This window comes from Gymnodraco acuticeps, unplaced genomic scaffold (genome assembly GCF_902827175.1).
Source record: "Gymnodraco acuticeps unplaced genomic scaffold, fGymAcu1.1, whole genome shotgun sequence".
NCBI classification, from domain to species: domain Eukaryota; kingdom Metazoa; phylum Chordata; class Actinopteri; order Perciformes; family Bathydraconidae; genus Gymnodraco; species Gymnodraco acuticeps.
The window spans coordinates 36989-63219 of record NW_022991154.1 but is presented as its reverse complement, the minus strand read 5'-3'; the positions used below and the strand labels follow the sequence as shown (position 1 = coordinate 63219).

At 40.4% G+C, this 26231-nt stretch overlaps 1 protein-coding gene across 3 annotated transcripts; it reads left to right on the top strand.

The window, feature by feature from the left end:
• Positions 1-4129: 4129 nt before the first annotated feature.
• Positions 4130-26052, top strand: fxr1 (fragile X mental retardation, autosomal homolog 1). 3 transcript variants are annotated; one of them, XM_034237389.1, is made up of 19 exons: positions 4130-4400; positions 6003-6055; positions 7060-7153; positions 7252-7323; positions 7905-8053; positions 8278-8371; positions 8561-8677; positions 11883-12053; positions 12281-12359; positions 15134-15243; positions 15395-15490; positions 18206-18340; positions 18512-18740; positions 21573-21666; positions 21797-21918; positions 22400-22609; positions 22866-22943; positions 23515-23600; positions 24302-26052. In XM_034237389.1, the coding sequence occupies exons 1-19, from the start codon at positions 4266-4268 to the stop codon at positions 24461-24463; spliced, it is 2286 nt and encodes a 761-aa protein (XP_034093280.1). In that variant the 5' UTR covers positions 4130-4265; the 3' UTR covers positions 24464-26052. The 3 variants fall into 3 exon arrangements, with proteins under 3 accessions (XP_034093280.1, XP_034093278.1, XP_034093277.1); XM_034237387.1 differs by lacking the exon at positions 18206-18340 and having other exon boundaries at positions 15398-15490; XM_034237386.1 differs by lacking the exon at positions 18206-18340.
• Positions 26053-26231: the final 179 nt, after the last annotated feature.

Below are 26231 nucleotides of genomic sequence, written 5' to 3'. Positions count from 1 at the left end.
GCAGCAGGGAGATTATGTGTTTCACATAATCGTTCATCATTTCCCAACCAGTGTTCGGGCTTAGCATAATGGAATTGGTAAACTGGTTTAAATCAGAACGTGAGAACAGACTATCAGGCAGACTGGGTCTGTGGTAATGTCTTCAGACCAAGCAAGAATATTTTCAACACTGCTGCACACACACACTGAAATACCAAACACTACAGGGAGAGGCTGTCTGCATCTCTGTCTCTAAACACTGTCAGAATACATATAAACATGCCTTAAAACAGGCTTGTTTTTCCGTGATTATTTGTACCTTATTTCACCTTTTCTCTGCCTGTGATTTAAGCTTTTTTCATGCATGGACTTACATTTTGTAGAAGAGTGTCCGGACTCATCCTTAAATGATGAAGATAGATGATCAGACAAGTCAAAAAACATTTTAAATGTTGTTACATATCAACAATCTCCTTTCAGATATTAATAAAATACATCTAATCGATTCAAATAATAATATAATAATAATAATAATAAACCTTTCATGCACAAAGCAGCCCAAAGTGCTGATGATTAAACAATAAAGTACAATTGAACAATGGGATTAATATTCATATTACAATATTTGTTATACATAATGGATACTTTTATATAGCCATTCGTCTGTCTTAGTTCAATAGTTTTTTTACTTAAGCATTTTCCTCTGCACTGCATTTGAATGTGCCCAGAGTCTGATTTCACGGACTAAGTAATACGTTGTCGATGTCCACTCACTGTTTCTTACATGTGTGACCACTGTATGTCGATAATGCTTCTTTATAAGGTATGACACATGTTTTGTGTATACTTATATTGTATACAATTAAAGTTTTTCCTCTATACTATGAACAAAAACTCTGAAATTAAACGTATCTATCATACCTGTTGAATGTATCTGGAAATGACTATGATTCCTTAAAAAGGGACACTCAATGGTATTTTACTATATTAATAATTAGTATTTTAATTGACATTACCGGAAAGAGTTTAGATGAAAAATAAATATTTTATTTCAGTTGATCATAACAAAAAAGAAAATACTTTTTTATGGAAGCTGATGCTGAATAAAAAAAATTCCTGCAATAATCTGTGTACTTGTGATATGCTTCTTCACGAATTGTTATTATTTTATTTTTTGTATCCATTTCAAAACTTTTCCTAGGTTGATTCATTTTAAGTCATGCCCAGCCAAGTGATCATCTTGATGTTATGTCCACGCAGAAGTCAGAAGCCTTTCAGAATTGGAAGTTACTTAAAATGTAAAACACAATTTGACAGTTTACATGTATGAGCCCAGCCCTGATCAAATCCAACATTTCTCAAATTATTATTGTGATACATTTCAAATAAGAGATTATTGTCTTTATTTGATACAAATATTTGTCCCATTGAAGTTTGTTTTACCCTTGAGCTTTGTATTGAATCTCATGTGGAGTCTCATGTAGCCAGATCAGAATGAATATGTGATTTAGAGGAATAACAGTTCCCAGGAGGTTATCTGTTGGCCACTAGGTGGCACAGTGGTTATTTCTAAAAGACACGTTGCCGCCTGCTCTCTGTTTGAAGACCCTCAAAGTAAGTCTAATGTTTCTTAGCCAATCATTTATGAATGTATAACATTAGCATTAGCATCAAATTATCCTTAACTGCATTGTTGATAGATAAAGGTTTGAATGATGCATTTTATAGATTTGACTGTACCATGTTTCCTCTGTAACAGATAAGTGGAGGTCATCTAAAATGATTATGTTAAACCTGATATTTGATTTTATAAATGTGTAAGTAAAAGCCCTATAGCAATAGAACAAATATCAATACAGCATAGTGTTGAGTCAAGGATCATTGAAAATAGGTGTGACTATCACTGTAGATAAACTTCAGCACAGTGATTCTTTGATATATTGTATACCTCTTCCACAGCACATGTCAGTCACACAATTACTGGGACATTAACATTAAACGTCTCAATAAGGATTTTTATAGAACAAATGTAGTGTTCTGATGAAGGTTGTCTTCCTGTGAACTGCTTAAAAAAGCTCTCGTATTAAGAAGATTCAGGTCTCATCATGACATAAATTGTATTGTATGATTTTTTTTAAATCCCAGTGGCCTTGCAGGGGTTTACTGGACCTAATCCATACCTGAAGTATAACAGAGCACAGAAACCACAACTCTGCATATTTGTAAGGTATGGTCGTTCTTGAGCAGAACACAAGACGTTTGTTTTACCAGATCAGGATGAATGATGATTTAAGACTTCAGGTAAGACCGGAGATTGAGCAAGTGATTTTAGTTAGAAATTCTTCTAATCCAAAAATATGTGGCAAACATATGTATTACTTTGTGATTCCTTAAATGATTAATACTAAGTGGAGAAACCAATGTTTTTCTTGGACAAAATGTGATTTAACACAAGACAAAAAGGTTGCCTTTGCACACATGCATTTCCAAACATTTGGACTACCTATGTTGCAAATGTATTATCTTTTCAATTTACACACGGCATCTATTGCACGTCTGTCCGTCCTGGGAGAGGGATCCCTCCTCTGTTGCTCTCCCTGAGGTTTCTCCCATTTTTCCCTTTAAACTGTGGGTTTTCTTCGGAAGTTTTTCCTTGTACGATGTGAGGGTCTAAGGACAGAGGGTGTCGTATTGTCATACTGATATTTTGTACAAACTGTAAAGTCCACTGAGACAAATGTAACATTTGTGATATTGGGCTATATAAATAAACATTGATTGATTGATTGATTGATTGATTGATTGATTGATTGATTGATTGGGGGACATTTTCTAAATGACAGTTTGTAGGACACTTATGGCCACTCCATGGCATTTATAGGCAAGGCAAGGCAAGGCAAGGCAAGGCAAGGCAAGGCAAGGCAAGGCAAGGCAAGGCAAGGCAAGGCAAGGCAAGGCAAGGCAGGCAAGGCAAGGCAAGGCAAGGCAAGGCAAGGCAAGGCAAGGCAAGGCAAGGCAAGGCAAGGCAAGGCAAGGCAAGGCAAGGCAAGGCAAGGCAAGGCAAGGCAAGGCAAGGCAAGGCAAGTTTATTTATATAGCACTTTTCAACACAAGGCAATTCAAAGTGCTTTACAAAAAATGAAAATGAAAGAGATTAAGAAAATGGCATTTAAAATCAGTCATTAAAAAGAAAAGCTAATAAAATAAACATTAAAAGAACAAATACATGGATAAAAGTTACAGTGCAGTCAATTAAACATTAAAAGAAAAAAGTACATGGATCAAAGTTAAGCTAAGCAGACTAATGATTTTGCTATCCCTCTAATGTAAATAAATAGACTGTTGACTGCTTTAGTCAGTATTTAAACTTTATCATGAACAGTTATGTTGTATTATCATATTATTTGACTTTTGTGAATGATGCATGTAAACATAATTGTAATATTGCAAATAGGAGAGAGTGAGCTCATTTATACTGTAGGGTAGATTGAGAGCATCATCATTGAAAATACTGAACTTCCTCTTTCTTTTATTTCTGAATGACCACCTGAAGCAACTTCCACAATCGTGGTGCACATTTTCACTGGAGAACCTTCTTCCTACTTGCCGTACATCTTTCTTCCAACTGCCCAATGCTGACACGCATTATTATCATGTACATGTATTAATATTAATACTGCCCAAATTCTATCTACACCTGGCTATGTGAGGCTCCGCATAACACACTTCTACTTTTCTATTTTGTAACATTTTGTATCACAAATACACTTTTTTATTTATTTAACAGTTTTATTTAAATCAATATAACTTTACACTATAGTGTTTAATCTGCAATTTGCACCTCCCTTTGTTCTTGATGTAGGCCTACATGTTTTTATAGTTGTACTTTTTACTTTACTATGGGTGTTTGCACACAATTTGGCATCCATTTGGAATAGCTATGCAAAGTAACTCTTAACTAATGATGTACAAATAAAAGTAGTGGAGTAAAAATTACAATATTGGCATCCAAAATGTATTGCAGTATTGTGAGAATAAAGTTGCATGGGACGATGGAAACACTACCTCAAACATGTTGCCTACAGTACTTTAGTAAATGTAATCAGTTACTTTCCACCATTGCCTTTACTCTCTTAAAGGGCCATGACAACCAAAATACAGCAGGAAGATGTCAGTTGGAGCTCAGCTGTAGTTTTTTTTGTTATATATATAGCCGTTAAGAAACAGAATCGGGCTTTTTTGGCATAGTTTCTATCGAGGTGTAACAGTAAACATAGCAGTCTACCATGGAGTCACCTCTCCTGCCTCCACACGTCTCTCCCGGTGCCTCAAGGAGCACCTGTCGTCCCGACATCCTTTGCGTGTCCAATATGGAAGAATTGGTGGTGGAGGTCCGTGGCTCCAACGGGGCTTATTACAAGGTAAATACCGGCTTATCAGTTTAGCGTCAAACACGACATCATCGTTGAACGATACAATATTTAAGTTTGATTGTCACGGTCCAGGCCAACGGTTTCCAACTTGCTCTGAACCCAATAGCAGCTTGCTATTAGCTTGTACTAGCAATGCTAGCCAAAATTAGCTGGCTAAGCTAGCACCGTTCATTTGTTTTTGCTAACTGACACTTTTTAACGACCTTTCTTTATACTTAAAATGGACGAAACAAGTTTTTATCTTAAGTTATTGAAATATATATCCCATAAATGCTTTTATTCAGTGTTTTTGACAAGCGTTTACAGCTTCACCGAGCTAAAAGTTAGCTTACTGTTGACGTCAAAAGATGTGGCTCAACTTAATTGTGTTTAGACGCTGCGTTGAAAAATATGTGCTGCTGATAGTAGCTGTATATCATTTATTCGTTTAGTGGAGTTATATAACTGATATCAGGGCTGCTGATTATATATATATATTAATGTTATTAAAGTATGTGATGTTTAGGAGGCACCGTGGCTAGTTATAACAGGGATTCTGAAAGGCACCAACTCAACGGCTGTCTATTACTTGATACTTCATCACGTCGAAGCTATTTTTTGTATGTGTATGTGTTTGCCAGCTGTTCCTTGTCAATCCTGACCAGCTGGCATGCCAGGAGAGGGTCACTGATACCGCAGACTACAAAGCTATTTGTAGACCTACTGGCTGTCTCTTTGCCTCCCATCTCATCTCCTCAGTTTCCTCTCTCCTTCTCTGGTCTCCTCTGCTCCACGAGCTCTTTCCTTTTATCCTTTCTGGCCTCAACTCCTCACATGACTTGTTTCTGAGTTCCCCAGCTTGGTTACATGACTCATCATGACTCTTGAACCTTTTTTTATGGCTCTTATTCTATGTTTCTATAAAAATGCAATGTGATTGACACCCTACCTACAAACCTTTAACTTTGGAACTGTCTTAACTTCCTGAACACTAAGGACATTTTTGGTGTGTGTTTACATCCAGTCAAAACACTTCTTTTACAGTTAACAGTCTTGATGTGTATGATCTGCAAAAAATACTGGAAAACTATTTATACACTTCAACTAATGCTTTTTACAATCAGATTCATTTGTATTTTTTATGTTTTGATCAATCATTCTCCCTCTACACAATATAACATGGCCATTACAACTCCTACAATACCTTCAAATTGTATTTTAATGGTTTTGAATTCAGTTTTGTTACAGTTTGATTCCTACCAGCATTACAAAGTAACATGAAGTATCTCTGTTACTCTTAATAACCAGAAGCACTTGCTGTGAATAGTCTTGTTGGTAATTACTTATATATGTTTTTATCACAACCCAACAAACAAGGTAGTTGTTTTTAGGCCAAGTCTCTGGGTTATGTGTTCTTTACATTGCATTTGTCCGACTTTTGTTGAGCTCCTGTAAATGAATACCAAATGCCTGTAATGCATCCTTTTCTAATATTGTTTATTACCATAAGTCAAAGTCAACATTCTCTTTCTTGTACTTAAAATAGGTGGCACCTAATTTGAGTCAGCAGTCATGTTCTTATGTGTTTACCCCGGTCTGTGTGTCCTGCAGGGCGTTGTCAAAGATATCCACGATGACTCTCTCACCATTGCCTTTGAGAACAAGTGAGTGGCTCTTTTTCCTCTGTTCTAGCTGTTATTTGTCAAACATGACAACATGTAGTACACATGTAGTACACATGTAGTACACTGCCATGTTTTAGCAAGGTAATAAATAGGGATGCACGATATTGGTTTTTTGAAACCGATACCGATAACTTCCTGCTTCTCAAGACCGATACCGATAACCGATAACAAAAAAAATGTACGCCACTAATTATTTTAACGCGATTAACGCATGTGTATTTTTTGTCCTCGGCCGCCCCGTAGTTTCAGAGCACATCGAGTTTAAAATACCATCTACAAGCTGATGCTGACAGCCCCGCTCCTGCTGCCTGCTTGTGGCAGACCACACTTCCACGCTCACCGGCAGGCACCGACTGGCCATCTGGAGGACCGGGAGGGTGTATGTGTGGCCCGAGCGAGCGAGAGAGAGACCTTACGTGCATTGTTGTTGTTAGCATCTGGTGCTAGCTAGCTGCGCTAACGGATATAAGGAGCTGTTTAAATGAAAACAGAGGAGCGACATTTCGCCACAACTGCGCCGAGCACTTGACTTTATGCAGGAAGCCAGACAGTGGGACATTGTACGCATGATTGCAGCGTCCAGGCAGCTCCGGTTCGAGCATATGCCTTGAGTTGCACATAGCTCCAACGCCCATACCACCGACGACATGTTTGTTTACTGTCCTGGCTTCACGGCCGCACACCATTTACGTCACAGCCAGGCATGAGTTAGGGAGCGCTGGATTTGTGAAAAACTCCCCTCTTCCTAAACCACTAATACCACAGTACTGGCAAAACGGGAGGAGCCGAGTGAAAAACAAGCGCCCCTCATCCCAATCCACCCACACCGCAGTATTCTTTTCTTTTTTTTACCCAAAAAATATATTGTATATTATCGGGGCTATTAATACTGGTATCGGGTTTATCGGGACGACGTCATAATTCCTAATATCGGACCGATATGCATATGTGCATCCCTAGTAATAAATATATGTTATTTTCAGTTGGCAGCCAGAGCGCCAGGTTCCCTTCCATGATGTCAGGATGCCACCGCACGCTGACTGCAAGAACGAGATTGGAGAGGGCGAGGAGGTGGAGGTGAGGAGGTCACACACATGTATAAATATATTTGAATTTCCTTCATTATGCCTATTGTACTTGTGTCTTACTCTGTTGGGGTTTTAATCTCCCATCAGATCCTCTCCAGAGCCAATGATCAAGAGCCTTGTGGTTGGTGGCTGGCTAAAGTCTGCATGATGAAGGGAGATGTGAGTATTGTTATGAAAGCAGTATCCACACACTCCATATTAATACTGATACTAATACAGATACATTTTTTAGTGGTGCTCTGTTGTAGCCTTATTGTCATTCACTAGCAGAGCATTGATCGAAGTATGTAGCTAATATAGTTTTTATGTTGTCTTTTATTAAAGTGTTATTTGAAAAAACTTGTTTTCACAATTGCACTTTTATATAGTAAAATCAATTCATCAGAATCATAGTATGTTATCGTAGTGGACATTTGCTTTTTCATCAGTTGCTTCATTTTAGAATGCAATAAAATAAAATAAAAATAAATAAAGAATACGATAAAAGTATATATATTTAAACATAAGAAGTTAAAGTAAGGATGTGCAAAAAATCTAATTGAATACATATATTTACATAAACATTAGAAGTAAAGTAGTATAGTTTAAGTAGTTAGGTTTTCAGAGGTTAAAGTAAAAATGTGCACATTGTTCTACAAGTATATTAGAAAATGTTGTTGCGGAATGCGACAGTTTAAAGGGATCGCTTTAAAATGTTGGTGTTTATTATTTATTCCCACTGAGCATGTCTCTCTTCTCAGTTTTACGTGATAGAGTATGCAGCCTGCGACGCCACCTACAATGAGATCGTGACCTTTGAGCGTCTGCGTCCGATCAACGCTAACAAGGCCATCACCAAGAACTCCTTTACCAAGTGCACTGTCCCTGTTCCTCAGGATCTACAAGAAGCGTATGTTCATTATCTTACCACTGACAACTTCAGGAGGGACACATCTGAAATCCATGTACTAAATAATGCAATGATAGTAATGAAAAATAACGACCGTTTATATAGAAGATTGTTTATTGTAGGTGTTGCATTTATCTTTATATATCTCCAATACTGTTGGATATAGTATTTGTTTACATAAAGGATTAGGAAATATTAACTAAAACATTTTTCTCATGTACCAGGTGCCAGAATGATGGCGCCCATAAGGAGTTTAAGAAAGCCGTGGGAGCCTGTCGCATCACATACTGCCCTGAGACCAGCGAACTAGTGATTGTGGTAACAGGCTTTGGACATTTTGATATTCATTTGAGCATCCACACTATCACACGATATGTTCCGACTTCTTCTTGCTCATGTTTAGACAATGGTTGACTCACTTACGATTATAGTTGTCGTCAACAAGGGAGCAGCCCAACATATTTTATTTCTTTCTTTACATTTTATGTCCTGTGGTTGTATGTGTAGTCTACCAATGAGGCGACAGTGAAGCGTGTGTCCTTGCTGAGCGACATGCACCTGCGCAGCATCAGGACCAAGCTGCTGCTGATGTCACGCAACCACGAGGCCACAAAACACCTGGAGGTCAGTGGGTTTAGTCGCTCTTGTGAACACATGAGGTCACACATGAAGCTTTAGCGCTATATTATATGAATTACGTCTGGAGAATCAGGTCGGCACATTAGCCATGGTTTCCCTTTTTGCACATATTGGGCGAAACAGGAGATTGTCTTTTTCGGTATCTGACATTGGTGTTCTCAAAAAAAGAGGTAATGTCTAGACAACTTCATGTGTAAAGGGGGAACCATTTGTAACCTCAATCTGATAATTGTTGAGTAGTTTTACACCTAATAATCCTGATAATGAGTGTTGAATCAGAAATGAAACAATTTGAGATATGTAAACCCAAAATTAGATGTTTTTTATGTTTTGATATTCATTTCAAACCTTTATTTAACCAGATTGGTCCCATTGAGATCATAGATCTCTGTTTCAAGGGAGACCTGCAGCAAATAGGTTCCACATGAAACATAAAACAACATAAAACAATAAAGGACATCATACAACATATTTACAGGCTACATTTACTCATACCCATAGTTTCAAAGAGCATTTCACTTAGACTAGCTTTAAAAACATGCAGAGGAACAAAATTGCTCAGTTTCAATTCTAGCTGCAGACTGCTCCAAGCAAGAGGAGCTGCGCACATAAAAGCTGTCTTACCTAAGACAGTCCTTGCTCTTGGCACATCTAACAATACTACATCATGCAATCTCAGACAATAGCTGCTTGCAACTCTGTGATCAGAGAACAGATGTAATACGGGAGTTTACCCAACATGGCTTTATATATGAACATGTACCAATGACTGAGCCTCTGTACAGTTAGTGAAGGCAAACCTGCCCTGGTATACAGTGATGAGTAAGTGCTTTACAATTAGTGACACATTTCAGTGCGCTGTGATAGGCGGCATCTAACTTGAGCAGGTAATGGGCAGGTGTATTCATATAGACCAGATCACCATAGTCCAGCACAGGTAAAAAGGTCACAGAGACTAGCCTTTTCCTGGCCTCAAGTGAGAAACAGGACTTGTTTCTGAAAAAGAAACCTAGTCTAACCCTCAGCTTTTTAAGCAGGTTATTGACCTGAAGTTTAAAAGTGAGACAATCATCAAGCCAGATACCAAGGTATTTGTAACAGGCAACCACTTCAAGTTGTGTTCCCTGCGCAGTAACAATATCCAAAGCAGTCTCTGGTGTCTTTTTAGCTTTTGAAAATAACATTACCTTAGTTTTTATTAGTGGTGCACGATAATTATCGGTCCGATATTAGGAATTATGACGTCGTCCCGATAAACCCGATAACAGTATTAATAGCCCCGATAATATACAATATATTTTTTGGGTAAAAAAAAAGAAAAAAATACTGCGGTGTGGGTGGATTGGGATGAGGGGCGCTTGTTTTTCACTCGGCTCCTCCCGTTTTGCCAGTACTGTGGTATTAGTGGTTTAGGAAGAGGGGAGTTTTTCACAAATCCAGCGCTCCCTAACTCATGCCTGGCTGTGACGTAAATGGTGTGCGGCCATGAAGCCAGGACAGTAAACAAACATGTCGCCGGTAGTATGCGACTATTTCAAAGTTTCAGAGTTAGATAGTTCGCTTGCTATTTGTATTAACAAATGCCATGCAGAAGTTCCACGAGGAGGGAAAAAGGCAACGAGCTTAATGACTGATTTTAAATGCCATTTTCTTAATCTCTTTCATTTTTTGTAAAGCACTTTGAATTGCCTTGTGTTGAAAAGTGCTATATAAATAAACTTGCCTTGCCTTGCCTTGCCTAATACTTCCAACCTGATTAGTCACCTGAAACATCGCCATCGCTACGATGGTGTGTTAAAAGCGTATGAAGACGCCTGCGCTGCTAAACTAGCGGCGAATCCAAAGCCAGCTGCAAAGGCACCGGGGCTTTTACCTATCGACGAGGCTTTTGAAAAAGGCAAGAAGTTTGCCAGAGACGACTCCAGGGCTAAAACGATCTCTAACTTCATCATAGAAATGATGGCGCTTGACGAGAGTCAAAACTGTTCTTGGCTTTGTTTTGTTCATAGTAGTAATGCTCATGTCATTTGCTCACCACTAGTCTTTTTTTTACCACCAGGTGTGCAAAAACTACAGCTACATTTAATATATATATATATTATCGGTTATCGGTATCGGTCTTGAGAAGCAGGAAGTTATCGGTATCGGTTTCAAAAAACCAATATCGTGCATCCCTAGTTTTTATCAACATTTAAAAGAAGCTTTAGTTCAGAGAGCTGAGTCTGAATAATGTTAAAAACAGCCTGTAATTTAACAACAGCCTCCTTAATGGAGGGACCTACACAATACATCACGGTATCGTCCGCATACAAATGTAAGGTTGCTCCATCGACATTTTCACCTTAACTGTTGATATAGATGGAGAATAAAAGTGGACCTAAAACAGAACCTTGTGGTACACCATTTGTAATGTTAAACCACTCAGAAGACAGCCCATAAAATTGAACACATTGGGACCTTTCAGAGATGCAGTTCACAAACCACCCCACTGCATGGCTGGATATGCCAATACTGACTAGCCTCTGCTTCAAGATGCGATGATCGACCGTATCAAACGCTTTGGAAAGGTGAATAAATAGAGCTGCACAACTCTGCTTATTATCTAAAATACTCGCCACATCATTCACAACTTTCATTGTGGCAGTGATGGTGCTGTGTTGCTTTCTGAAGCCTGACTGATGTTTAGATAGGATGTCATTTGTACATAAAAACTCCTTTACCTGCTCACTCACTAGGCGTTCAAGAACCTTAGCCAGAACTGACAATTTAGAGATGGGCCTATAATTATTTAAAATAGTTGCCTCACCTCCTTTCAGTAAAGGCAAGACATAAGCTGACTTCCATAGTTTTGGAATTGTGTTTGTGCTGAGGGAGAGGTTAAAAAGAGAAGTAAGATGTGGAGCAATAAAATCTGCAGCTATCTTTAAAAAGAATGGTTCTACGTTGTCCGGGCCAGCCGGTTTCTTAGGATCTAACTTGGATAAGGCTTCATGAACAACATTAATAGTAAAAGGAGTAAAACTGAAAGGGTTTTCCAGATCACATTGTTCAGAGTCACAGACTGTGGTGTGTATATATATATATAACATTTATTTTACTGCCTGTCCGCTTTGGCTCGAAAAATAAAGTTCAAGGATGGTGAATCATTTATAACTAATATATTAACTGATAGCATATGAAACTTGTGCAGACCTCCAGGCAGCTGGTGTCGTCCTTCCAGGAGGAGTTCATGGTCAGAACGGATCTGATGGGCCTGGCCATCGGCAGCCACGGCAGCAACATCCAGCAGGCGCGCAAAGTTCCAGGAGTCTCTGCCATCGACCTGGATGAGGAGACTGGAACTTTCAGGATTTATGGAGAGGTAGGTTGTCATGTGCACAAGTCTTGTTGGAGGCATCATTTGAGTGATGGGGAATCTTTAAAGCAACAAATGTTGAACTTTGTGGGACAGAATGTACATGTTTCATTCTTACCGTGGTTGTTTGTTGATTTTTCATTGGATTTATCCCTTATTTTGTTATAATAAAGCAACTGTGTGCATGTGTTCTGAAGATATAACAGAAAAAGTAACCCTGTGTTGCCTTTCAGACAGCGGAGGCTGTGAAGAAAGCCAGGAACTACCTGGAGTTTCTGGAGGACTTTGTCGAGGTGCCCAGGGCCCTTGTTGGTATGTAGACACATTTACACCCTAAGCTACAAATTCAAAAATCTTTTGCTAGGGGAAGACGACTATGAGATCCTCAATGCGTTAAGAGTAGTGCCACATTAGAGACAATTGTAATCTGATTTGTATTACAATACAGTGGGCATAGTCAGTCAGCCACCAATTGTGCAAGTTCTCCCACTTAAAAAGATGAGAGGCCTGTAATTGTTATCCTAGGTATACCTCAACTATGAGAGACAAAATGAGGAAAAAAAAATCCAGAAAATCACATTGTCTGATTTTTAAAGAATTTATTTGCAAATTATGGTGGAAAACAAGTATTTGGTCAATAACAAAAGTTCATGTCAATACTTTGTTATATACCCTTTGTTGGCAATGACAGAGGTCAAACGTTTTCTGTAAGTCTTCACAAGGTTTTCACACACTGTTGCTGGTATTTTGGCCCATTCCTCCATGCAGATCTCCTCTAGAGCAGTGATGTTTTGGGGCTGTCGCTGGGCAACACGGACTTTCAACTCCCTCCAAAGATTTTCTATGGGGTTGAGATCTGGAGACTGGCTAGGTAGACCCTCCAGAAAAACGCGATTCTGCGATCGCAGAATTTACCGCAAAATGGCGCAGATTTTTAAAAGGCCGCATATTTATCAAAAGGCCGCATAATCCCCGCATTTTTCCACACAAAGTTGAGAAAAAAAGTTAACTCGTCTTGACGTGAAGTGGTGATGATGATGATGATGATGATGACGCAACGTCATCAGCTCGCCCATCACAGAAGGTAAACAACACCGTAGAGTGAACGTGTGGAGCTCACACGAGAGAGAAAACACCAAGATGAAAAAATCTAATCCATCTCATTTACCGACGAACATTTCTGCTAAAGACCGGGCAAAGCAGTACCCCGATGTCTTGCACGAAAGTGGGGGGAAACTATTCTGCACCCCGTGCAACTGTGTGTTGGAGCATAAGAGAACATCGACGGTGACGACCCACTTTGATTCATTCAAACATTCGAAAATGCTTTCTGCTGCTGCAGACAAGAAAGCCAAACAACTCACGTTCACCGAGGCATCAACCTCCAAAACCCTTTCGAGGGCTACAAGAAACGAGGTGAGAAGCCTACAAGATTGAAGCTGGTCAGATAACGAACGAGTAAATGAAAACAGAATGAGGCGGAGAAGTGTGTGTGTGTGTGTGTGTGTGTGTGAGAGAGAGAGAGAGAGAGAGAGAGAGAGAGTGATTAAAATAGCCCAATGGCTTTTACAATAAATAAACATTGAATGTGTTTAATTGTATAGTAAAGGGGTTTAACGTTAGTGGCAGGTTGTGTGTGAGAGAGAATAAATAAATAAGACATCCCAATATTTATTTTAATCCGCATATTTAGCAACTTTCCGCATATTTCGCAACTTCCCGCAATTTCACCGCATAAAATCACATAAAACCCTGCATGTTTGATCGCATAATCAAGGATTTTTGCCCGCATAATCAAGGATTTTTTTCCCGCGTTTTTCTGGAGGGTCTAGCTAGGCCACTCCAGGACCTTGAAATGCTTCTTACGAAGCCACTCCTTCGTTGCCCGGGCGGTGTGTTTGGGATCATTGTCATGCTGAAAGACCCAGCCACGTTTAATCTTCAATGCCCTTGCTGATGGAAGGAGGTTGTCACTCAAAATCTCACGATACATGGCCCCATTCATTCTTTCCTTTACACGGATCAGTCGTCCTGGTCCCTTTGCAGAAAAACAGCCCCAAAGCATGATGTTTCCACCCCCATGTTTCACAGTAGGTATGGTGTTCTTTGGATGCAACTCAGCATTCTTTCTCCTCCAAACAAGTTTTTACCAAAAAGTTCTATTTTGGTTTCATCTGACCATATGACATTCTCCCAATCCTCTTCTGGATCATCTAAATGCTCTCTAGCAAACTTCAGACGGGCCTGGACATGTACTGGCTTAAGCAGGGGGACACGTCTGGCACTGCAGGATTTGAGTCCCTGGCGGCGTAGTGTGTTACTGATGGTAGCCTTTGTTACTTTGGTCCCAGCTCTCTGCAGGTCATTGACTAGGTCCCCCCGTGTGGTTCTGGGATTTTTGCTCACCGTTCTTGTGATCATTTTGACCCCACGGGGTGAGATCTTGCGTGGAGCCCCAGATCGAGGGAGATTATCAGTGGTCTTGTATGTCTTCCATTTTCTAATAATTGCTCCCACAGTTGATTTCTTCACACCAAGCTGCTTACCTATTGCAGATTCAGTCTTCCCAGCCTGGTGCAGGTCTACAATTTTGTTTCTGGTGTCCTTTGACAGCTCTTTGGTCTTGGCCATAGTGGAGTTTGGAGTGTGACTGTTTGAGGTTGTGGACAGGTGTCTTTTATACTGATAACGAGTTCAAACAGGTGCCATTAATACAGTTAACAAGTGGAGGACAGAGGAGGCTCTTAAAGAAGAAGTTACAGGTCTGTGAGAGCCAAATACCAAATACTTATTTTACCGAGGAATTTACTAATTAATTCATTAAAAATCCTACAATGTGATTTCCTGGATTCTTTCCCCCCATTCTGTCTCTCATAGTTGAAGTGTACCTAGGATGAAAATTACAGGCCTCTCATCTTTTTAAGTGGGAGAACTTGCACAATTGGTGGCTGACTAAATACTTTTTTCCCACTGTATATGTGCAACTCCTTATTTACCATAGTTATTCACTCCTTTAAAAGATGCGTTTTGTCGGTCCATCATCTCTTTGACTTGCCGCTCATATTTTCCCTGCTCTCTGTCCCCAGGCAAAGTGATCGGTAAGAACGGGAAGGTCATCCAGGAGATTGTGGACAAGTCGGGTGTGGTGAGGGTTAGGATAGAAGGAGACAAGGACAACAAGCAGCCCCGACCGGAAGTAAGCCTGCTACTGCCTTTCTTCACTTCCTGCTCAAAGAGTATAGCTGAAAGCTTTCACCAGTTTTGCTAAATCTATACAAATAATGTGCACACTCTTTCCATTTACTCAGTCCCATACTAACATAAGCCCTGTGTTTTTTTGTGTTTTGACGACACAGGGAATGGTCCCATTCACATTTGTCGGAACTAAGGAGAGTATCGGCAACGTTCAGGTCTTGCTGGAGTACCACATCTCTTATCTCAATGTAAGGAAACGTACGTGTGTGTGTGTGGCCTAACAGGCATTGACTTAGCCACAAGCGTGTATATAGAGCTTCATCAGCTTTGCTAAAGTGTAAATAGTATCACTGCATTCATTTTGCACTGTGCCGATAGCCAAACAAAGTGATGTCAAAATTATAAACTCTAATGGTGCGTTCACACCGGACGCGATGCGATGTTTGGGGCGGCGCGATTACATGTAAAGTCAATGCAGAGACGCGGACGGACGCAAATTCGCTCCGACGGCGAGCATGAAGCGGTGGACGCGAATTCTGTGGCGCAATTGAACGGGGCCGCCACAAACGCTCGAGTTCAATTTTTTCAACTTGAGCGTTATGTTCGCATGACGCGATCTCGCGGTAGCCAATCAGTGGTGAGGGTCTCAGCCTGCCGTTACTGACGTTCAACCAGAAAACATCAGCCGTTAGCTGTTAGCAGTTAGCACTCACATATCTGTTCAGAAACTGGACAAAAGTTAAACAAGTACAAACCACAGACGGTCTGTGTCATGGCGAATACAGTCGCTGCTTTATTTATGTCTGTAGGCCGTTGTTATGAGTGTGACCGATCGGAGCATATACAACGTTAGTTTAGCCTGATTGATCCGATCTTCATTCAGAAAATAAGCATTTTAAAAGGTTTTTTCGCCTGCCGTCTTGTCTGCAGACTTGTCAAGCATTAATTCATGGTTTTTACTAACCGGTATCAGTATATTGTTAGTTTGGCATCATTTTGAAATGTGTATTACAATTAAATCACAGTAAAATATGTTCATTTTGTTGTAGTTGTAGCCCCCGCGCCAGCGAGTCTTATTTGAATGATGTAAACACAGCTGACAGCCGCAGTGAAACCTTTATATATACAGTCTATGGGTGAAACTCGAGCGTTTAGAGCAGGGGTGAGAGAGCTACTTTTAAAGTTGCCAGACTGCCGAGATCTACCAGTCCGAATAGAGAGGCGTAGCCATTACTGACAGCCTACTACCAGGTAAATACACACTTCTACTTGAACAATGAATACTTCAGATCCTTTATTTTACCTCTTTCTAATCTACACACATACAAGTATTTAACTGAAGTTACACAACAGTGTAGTTGATACGGAGTTGGAGTTTATTCACACGTCACACTACAGTGGGTAATGTTTTCAAGAAACATTGAACAGTGCTGCCACATATGACACAGGAACAAAAGAAAAGACTCTGAACCCTTTCTTTGCCATTATATAAAAATAGTGTTGCTACAATAAAATAAATTAGGCTTACTAATAAGACAACTCAGATCTGAAGCTACACAGGAATCTGCTGCCAACGTGCAATAAAAAAGACACAATTTATAGAATCAAACCCTTTTTGTTGCATTTTAGTAGATTATAAAAAGAAATGCCTTTAAAATAGGATGCAAGCAACACTAGTTTCTTAACCTTAATTGATAGACTATAATCAATTTAAACAGAACAGATCTTAATGTTTGCATTCTTATACCATTTTGTGCAATAATTATAATGAATAAGTTCAAACAAACTAAAACTTACAGTTGATTAATAACGGTATCCAACTTGAGTTTTTATTATATCAAAAACCTGTTGAAATGCTTCTGTTATTTTTACTGTCCCCCAAAAGCGCGTCGGCAGCCTCCAGGAATGCTTCTTTCACAACTTCGCCGTCTTTGAAAGACTTCATGTGTTTCGCAAGAACGTGACTGACACGATAAGATGCTCTGGTAGCAGCCTTGCTCTTGTTGTTGGGCCTGGTGAAAATGGACTGCTGTGCATTTAGCTGTCCTTTCAGGCCCCTCCCCTTTTGGAGCGTAGGGCAGAATTAGGAGGGAATTCCGTCTCGTAGCGTTTGTGCACTGTTTTGAAATGCCGCTCCTAAATTACCCTTCTTCGATAAAGCCACGCTCGCATTGCAGATGAGACAGACGGACTTTGAATTGGAATAGATACAAAAATAATCATCCTCCCACTCGGAGTGAAAATTATATATTTTGGGCTTTTTTGCTTCTGCCATAATTGTGGTCTTGTGTGTGTGCGGACTGTGACTCCTGTTGACACGGACAACGTCAGCGAAATAGTGCATACTGCCCACTGCCTCGACTGGGAATCTCCCCGCGATCGACTGGTTGGGCACCCCTGGTTTAGAGCGATGCGATAAAAGCGATTAGAGCGAAGCGAATATTCGCATCGCGTTCGGTTTGAACGCAGCATTAGGATGTCAAAATGTAAAATACTTAGTTTAGCCATACAGTAGTTTTTTTAATGTTAAAGACTGCCTCCGCTGACAACAGAAATATTTTACTCACATTATATGACATCAAATACAAACACTTTTAGAAGAAGAGCAGAAGCCATATACTTTGTGGGATAATCGGCCTGCAACTAATTCATATTTTTGTTATCTATTTTTTCCGCAATTAATTATCTGTAAAAGAAAATAACATTTGAAGATAATAACCAGCTAGACATTAATTTGAATATCCAAATATTAACCAGCATAAATTATATTTGTTATTATTATATTTCAGCATCTTGTAAATAACTTTTCCGTCTACACTGTTAATATTAAATGCCATACAAATGTGTGATGATCATGTCCTGTGGTGTGAATTTCACTGTACGTGTGTCCTGTTTTGCGCATGTGTTGTGCGCTGTTGGTGCTCGGCGTTTGTTTGTTTTGCACGGTGTGTGTGTGTGTGTAGGACATGGCGGAGCTTCTTGCAGAGAGACAGCAGCTAGGGGAAGAGCTGAGGAGGCAGTTTGTGGATAATACACAGGGAAGCAGCCTAGTGAGACTCAGAATAAACAGCACGAGGCCCACTGGATGTGATGTGGATGTGTGTATGAAGATTAGGCATTTGTACTGAATGATGAGCCTTTATAGGAACAAGCACACTCTCAGAGATATTCTTGATTTCCTGAAATGAAATAAATACTGTTATACAGAGTGACGTTTGCTTTCATTGTTCTCTTTATTCTTACCATTTCTGCCTTCATTCCTCTGCTAGGAGGTGGAAGAGCTCCGTCTGGAGAGGATGCAGATTGATGAACAGTTGCGTCAGGTCACCCAGGGTCACCGCCCAGGTGACAGAGAGAGGGGAGAGAGGGGGGAAAGAGGAGGAGGAGGGTACAATACAGATGGCAGTGCCAACGCCTCCTCTTCCTCTTTACATGGCAGTCGCTCTTACAACGGTCAAGGGCGCGGGCGCAGAGGCCACGGCTACAGCACCGGATATGGTATGGAACTTACATTCAAAGTGATCAACTTATTTACTGTCAGACATTGTAGTGTTAACAATGTGTCATTAGTGTGAAAGAATCCAACTGTGCCACAGTATTACAATATCAGAGTGTGTTAGAGGGGCAGGGGCTCAAATTCATAAAAAGAATGCTTTTTTTTGTTGCCAAGCCTTAAAAGGTATACTCAAATGTATTATTTTTTTTTTAAAAACCCATGATGAAATTTAGATTTTGACTTTCCTGGGTTCTGATGAATATTTATGCACTTGTTTTTATTTATTCAGATTAAAACCCAAAATCCTATCACCATGTTTGCTGCTCTTCCTCAAAACGTTCTGCACATTCAAAACATGTTTTAATGTTCTCTGGAATTTTGAGAATAAAGTGGTAGTATTTTTTGAAAAATAAAGGACACAAGTGATTCCCAGTATTTGACCATCAGTCCTAAGCATAGACTGTATATATAAATGGACGTAGTGTCCGTGACGTCACCCATAGGATTCTGCAGAGTTGGCGTGAAGCCCTTAGTAGGCGGAGTCGGCCACTAACGGCTCGACTGTGACGTCAGAGTCTAATCCCGCCTGCTCCAAATAAGGGCAAAGAGGCGGGACCTGCTGCCTCCGAACTGGAAGTAAACAGAGCTAGCTCAGGCTAAGAAGCTAAGCTAACATGAAATACATGCTTACCAAGTTACTGCTAACAGTGTAGTTCCCATATATAAACGTTACATTCCTAATCAAATGAGACAATCTGCAAGAGAATTAGCTATATTTTGTTATTCTTAATGCTTGTCATTCACACGTTGAGAAAAGACGGACTCCACCGCCCGGACCTAACGGAGCCGCAGTGGGCTAGCTCCGGGACGCCGGCTGGAGCTAGCCCCCTGCGGCTCCGTTAGCTCCGGCGGCCACCACTGGGATAATTGGGTCCCCTATAACATTTGCTCCCGTTTAGCATTATGGGCGTCATAGCCATAGACTATAAAAGTCTTACCCAAGGCTGAATCATAAACTAAAATGTATATGTATGCATAAAGGATTACGTCCTTAGCTGGCTAATAAGTAACAAGCTAAGCTACCAAGCACACAAACACCTGCGAACGGGGTTAACATGTATAATATTATCATTTTAGACTTCTTGGAAGTTCTGTTAGTACATTCAAGCGCACAGCACGACATTTTAATTGTCTGGTATTTGTAATAATATTCCCTAAAAGGCACAATCACCACGAACACGGCTAAAGCTAAAGGGTCAAGTACTATGACTAACTAACGTTGTAGCCTCTATGGTTGTAGCCTAGCAGAGTGGACAAGTTGCTGTTAGCTGACAGTGAGGCATGTACGTGTCCATCAACGTGACCACGCCCTAATTTATGCAAAAACTTTAAAACTAGGGCCGGGACTTTAACGCGTTAATTAAGATTAATTAATTACACAAAAATTAACGCGTTAAAAAAATTAACGCATTTTAATCGCACTTATTTTTGCACCGCGGAACGTTTCTCACTGGATGAGTTTCAGGCGTACCGATTATACTGGAGCACCAACTAACGTTCATGACTTCAGACAACAACAAACCACAGTGAACAACAGTGGGAAATGTTGTTTTAAAAAACGGACGGATGGAAGCGTCGATAAGAGCACGGTTGTGTGCAAATTATGCAAAAAGGAATTCGCATATCACCGCAGCACATCAAGCCTCAAGTATCACCTCAATGCAAAACATATATCAGCTAGCGTGGACGTTAGCCTCTTTTATCGCGTTCACACCAAAAAGAGCCGGTACTAAAATTAGTTCATGAGAACCTTTTTACCCCCACGAAAGTCCCTGCTAGAGAGCAGAGCTGCTAGAGAGCAGGGACTTTCGTGCGGCTCTCTTGTGAGAAAAGAGCTATATTTCTGATTGGCTGGGCGGATTGCAAACCACGCCCCGTAAAACTCCCAAAAAGTTTTGTGAAGCCGCCATTTTATTATCCTCGCATTAGCATTATTAGCATTAGCCCAGCGCAGAAACGCAGAGAGACTAACTTATGGCAACACAAAATAAAACATGGGAGCGGTGGAGATGAGGAGGTGTCGGCGTTCTGGCGATTTACTCGGAAGGCTGCTGGGACTCCCAGCAGCTTCTACTGAAGCCAGTCCCCAACTCCGGGGACTTCCGGCCGGGGACTTTGGGCGGCAGTATACGACGTGAAGTGGTTTGCGGCCTGCCAGTAAACCCAATGCAGAAGAAGAAGAAGTGACGTCAGCGGCTTCATTTGCCTAATCCACCCCCAGGTTCAAAGAGTTCTCATGAACTAAGTTCTCATGAACCTTTGTGGGAAAAGTACTGCGGTGTGAATGCGCCTAATGGTATACTAAAATCCATGTGAAAAAAATTGCTTCTCACTGTTCTCAGGTCAAATATTTATATGTGATTAAAAATGCGATTAATTTCGATTAATTAATTACAAAGCCTCTAATTAATTAGATTAATTTTTTAATCGAGTCCCGGCCCTATTTAAAACCTAATATAAATAAAAGGGTCGTGTTAGAAAACAATTCACTCACCGATTCATAATCATGAAGGTGGAATCTAACTATATCGATAATAATATTTATTGCATCCATGGGTAGAAACATGTTTTTTTTCTGCTGTAAAGTTGGGCATTTTAACATGGGGGTCTATGGAAATTGCTCCTTTCTGCAGCCAGTCCCTAGCGGCCCATGTATGAACTGCAGTGTGTGGCACTTCCGTATTGGCGTCCCGGCTGTTCCCCAGAGTTTGCCGCTTGGTCCTAACCTGTCTGTGTGGCGGTCTCTCTCTCGTCCGTTTGCTTTGCTCTTCCAGGCACCAACTCTGAGCAGTCCAACGCCTCTGAGACAGACTCAGAGCGCAGGGATGAGCTCAGCGACTGGTCCCTGGCTGCAGACGATCAGGACAGGCGAGTTTTTAATATTTATTTTGTATAAAATTCACAAATGTACAAAATGTGAAGCTGTTTTTAGTGTTGGCTGTATCATCTCTACTGAAATGCAGCAACATGTTATATTGACTGACGGGTTGACTTACAGGGAGAGGGAGAGAGGCTCCCGGCCACAGAGAGACAGCCGCAGGAGGCCCGGACCCGGCAGAGGCAGAGGAGGGCCTGGAGGTCGGGGGAGAGGAGGAAGAGGAGGATACAGCAACAGCTCTGGTAAAAGTCACACTTGGAGGATTTGAAGAGTAGCACATACAATTGCCTTTCTCTCGTAAAAGTCTAGTTCGACTTACCTATAGAGTTGTGCAGGAATAAGTCCTTAACCCGGATATGAGTTTGCATTTAAACTTTCTTGAAGTACCTCATCTCCAAGTCAATGGGTTTTTTGAATGAGTTTTGGTTAGATATATTATATAAAATATGTCTGTCATAAAAATGGCGGTTGCAAGCAAGTGACTAACTAAGCTTCATCACGTCAAACTTTAGCCACCATAAGTCGTTTAGATTGTTTCTAGCTTTACGTTAGCTATTTACTTCTGTCGATTGCATTTGTGCTTCAACTGTTGAACATATAAGTATCATATTGATTCTTAGTGACAAATAAATCCATTGGCGTTCGGTGGCGAGAGCCCTTGCAAGCCTACAGATATATGTCATCATTGCGTCACTATTACATCTGTGAATGTTGACCCTTCAGCCGGGCCTCGCGACCATGACGATAACAGTGCCTACAGAGTTGCGGAGGCAAACACTGAGACAGACCAGACTGCTGATACGGATGCAAGCGAGTCCAACTTGCCTGCAAACCGACGCAGGAGATCCCGAAGGCGCAGAACAGACGAGGAAACCACTCTGATGGACGGCATGAGCGAGTCGGACAACACCTCAATGAGCGAAAATGGAATAGGTAGGGAAGCCACTGCTTACCTGACTTATACTCCCAAACTCAAACAGTACAAACATCTCAAACACTGTGGTCAAAAGGTGTGTCATACATTTCCTAAAGCTACTAGTTCTGTTTCCAGCTGTGGGAGTTGTGCAGAATGTGCATCATTTCCCATTTGAAGTGTCAAAGGAGCCTGTGCAGTTTAAAGACAGGCCTCTGGTCCGAGAGGCATTTTAAGCCTCAAATCCCTCTCTTTGTGCTGGCCTAACACCCTTAGATGACTCAGAAGCTAAACCTCAGCGTCGTAACCGTAGTCGACGTCGCCGCGCCCGCCTGCCTGAGGAGAGGCAGCCAGGTAACCATGGCTACTGCCAGTATACTCCTCCCCTAAACAGTGCTCCTAATGGCTTGGCTAAAAGGTTGCACATATCACCAACAACATACTAAATCAAAGGGTTGTTGAAATGGTTTAGATCTTATTAATAATGATGGAATTGCTTGTTTTTGGATGTGGTTGATTTACTAGCCTAAACTGTTCACTGGTTTGCCGTGCAATTTAGAAATATGCATCGTAATACTTCACTAACCACTATAATACAGCTTGTCTGTATTCACGTTGTCAGGCTGTCAATGGCAGTCCTTGTTTGTGTGGTGTGTCATAGTAAGCCTAACCTCCAACCCTCTGTTCTGTGTTACATGTCAAGAATACATGGCCTCAAGTTAGGCTATTGTATTCTACATACAGAAGTCTAAAAGTGCTGATAGGCTCCTTTCAGACAGGATCTATTGTAATGTTCTTCACATCACTACCAGAGTGTTGTGTGTGAAATTAATATGTTGTGATTGTGAGTGACAAATATATATATACACTGAGAGAGAACTCCTGATTCAATGTCATGACCAGGTTTTGTCTTCTGTGCGTACAGTGTCAGTGGCTGACTACATATCCCGGGCTGATTCTCAGAGCAGAGAGATGACAACCACCAAGGACACCAATAAAAACAAAGATGTGGTTAGTATCTAAATGTTACGTCTTTATTCTGGATGGTTTCTATTTCTACCCCTCAATTTAGAAGCTTTCTTTATGAAATATGTTATTCCCCGCAACTTAAGGTTGAATTTGTTTCAATTTATGTTTTATTTTTATAAATGATATGGTCACAGGGCAAAGACAACCAAATCAAATACTGTTAAAACCTACTTACATAAAATAACAATACACAAATTGGAAAAAAGAGAAATGAATGATCAATATAATATGTAGGATATAGTTAACCGCTAACAAGTACATCATTATTCTCTTAGTACATTGTCAATGGTCACATCTAACTGGAGGGTCAATAGTAATGTTTTGTGCTCTAAACCTCAACCATTTTACCAATCGATCGTCTGAGATAACAACTTATTTTCTCAGGTTTTCATTCCATATATTTAATCTACAAGATTCTTACATTTGGAGTTTATTAAGTTATCATTTTTGTAACCCCTTTCATTGTAATTTGTTTAAATATTGCTACTCTTATTACTTGGAATAAGTAAGAATCTGTGTTATACTTTCTCAGTAGAAGGAGAAGTGGGTTTTTAATGTAGAGATGATTCCCAGAAGCCACTTCTAGCTTTACATGACCGAATACATCACTATGGTTATCCATCGCCTCACCGCAGTCTCTCCAGCCTTTTGACTACATGTGTCTAACCCTCATTTCTGTCCAGGGTCAGGTGGATGCCATTGCTGAGGACAGCCCGCCGTCGGCCCCGGCAACTACCAACGGCTCTAACAACAATGCTGGAGACGGTGAGCGCAACAAGTCTCCCGCCAAAGTCTCCTACCAAGGGGACTGCAACCCACAACCTGTCGCTAACGGGCTCTCCTAGTCAGACCTGGGCGAAGGAAATGGTTTCAAATATTTGAAATTCTTTGGCTGCACTCAATTGAATCTCCCTGTCTCTGGAGCAGCTTTGTAAGGAAAGCATTTAAAGCACTGTTCTCTTTTTTACAAGTATTTGAAACCTGTTCTGCAGTTTAAGAGGTCTGAACTCCCCTTTACACATGTTCTGTCCAACTATTCATTTGAATCGGTTTTTTATTATTACGATAGTTCTTCCTGTATAAGCTTGCCAAAGATAGTCAAACACACACGGACATCTACTTAACTGTAATTCTCAGTCCACTCTTCACTGAATGCAGTATTTATAAAATGCAGACAGGGATTATTGGTAAAAAAACAATATCATAGCAGGATTTTAGAATGTGTCTGCCTTTTACCAGGTGGACTCACAACCTTTTTTCAGGATGTTTTGTGCATCTGAAGTAGTACATAAAATATTCTGCATGAGCAGCACCACCACCGTACAGATAGGTTTGTTCGGAAACCCAAGTATGTCTGACATACATGTGATCATCTGTTGTGCCTTGAGAGTAGATTCAACATGTTGTTGCCTGGCTCTGCACAACATCTGAAATCTTTTCACTTATTTCCGTGTTACTCCATCAGCCCCGCCTCCTTGTACTGCATGGGTCCTTCTAGCACTGTAGGCAGGTGGAGGCCAACACTGAAAGAGTGTGAAAGGATTTCGGAGGCATATCTCTATAAAATCAGGTGTGTCTATTCTTAATGTTTGTGGAGAAAATGAGTCCAGTTATCCTTTATATATATATATATATATAAATATATCTGTTGAGGAGTTTGACATTAGCTGCTTTCTGTTTTTCAATATGCAACCACTTTGGTCATATAAGAATTGTTATAACTGCGTGTCTGGAAAAGAAACAAACAATTGAGGAGTTGTTTTCTTCGCACTGAAACATAACCTTTTTTTCTCTTTAAAAAATTGATTGTAGTTGAGTCTGGAAACTGTCCTGTTAAGTGCTGGACAGAAATGTAGCCATCAGTGAAACATCGAATTAACATCAGGCACTTCGAATTTAGAGCAAGAGGGTTGACGAGTGCTGTTTTCTGCCATAACTCCAGCTAAATGAAGAGAATCAAAGCTCATTTAGAGCGTCTTAGGGGCTATATACCCTTTGTGTGCCCCTTATTGCAAAAGTCCTGTGTTGACAACCCTGGTGTGATGTTGCTAGAAAACAAAGCCCAGGTGACGATGATGTCATTTTCATGGTTCTTCCACAGACTGGCTAGCTGGAAACTGGTCACGACTGTTCCACTAAGAAAGGAGATTTATTTGGTTTATTTATTTTAAAATGTACAGTATTTAAAAAAAAAAAGCAAAAAAAAGAGAAGCTCTCCTTTTTCTTGACACTAAAATATGCGTTACCTAGGTTTTTTTGAGACAAATGACAATTTGGACTACTGAGAGTTGTGACATCCCAAGTGTTTTTGTTGGGTCACCTACAGTATGTTTTGTTTTTTTAAAGGATCATTCTGGTTGGTTGATGTGCAATATGTTTTGTATGCAGGTAGTTCTTAAATAAACTCGATCTTCCATGTAGATCTAAAACTCAACTGTGTCTGACTCTTTGAAAAAAGCAATATGGGACAAATACAATGCAAAATGATGTTTGATTCAGTTTGGACCTGAAAGAGTGAATGTTATCTGATTTACATTTTAAGACAGTTACATTTTTCTAGAAGAGCATGATGAGTTCCTGTTTATACTGTTCCACTTTTTAGGATTTAGCCAT

Coding starts and splice junctions, on each gene's coding strand:
- fxr1 (XM_034237389.1), top strand. CDS start 4,266: ATGGAGTCACCTCTCCTGCCTCCACACGTCTCTCCCGGTGCCTCAAGG. Junction 12,054..12,280: donor CTTTCAGGATTTATGGAGAG/GTAGGTTGTCAT, acceptor GTTGCCTTTCAG/ACAGCGGAGGCTGTGAAGAA. Junction 18,741..21,572: donor CGGCTACAGCACCGGATATG/GTATGGAACTTA, acceptor TTGCTCTTCCAG/GCACCAACTCTGAGCAGTCC.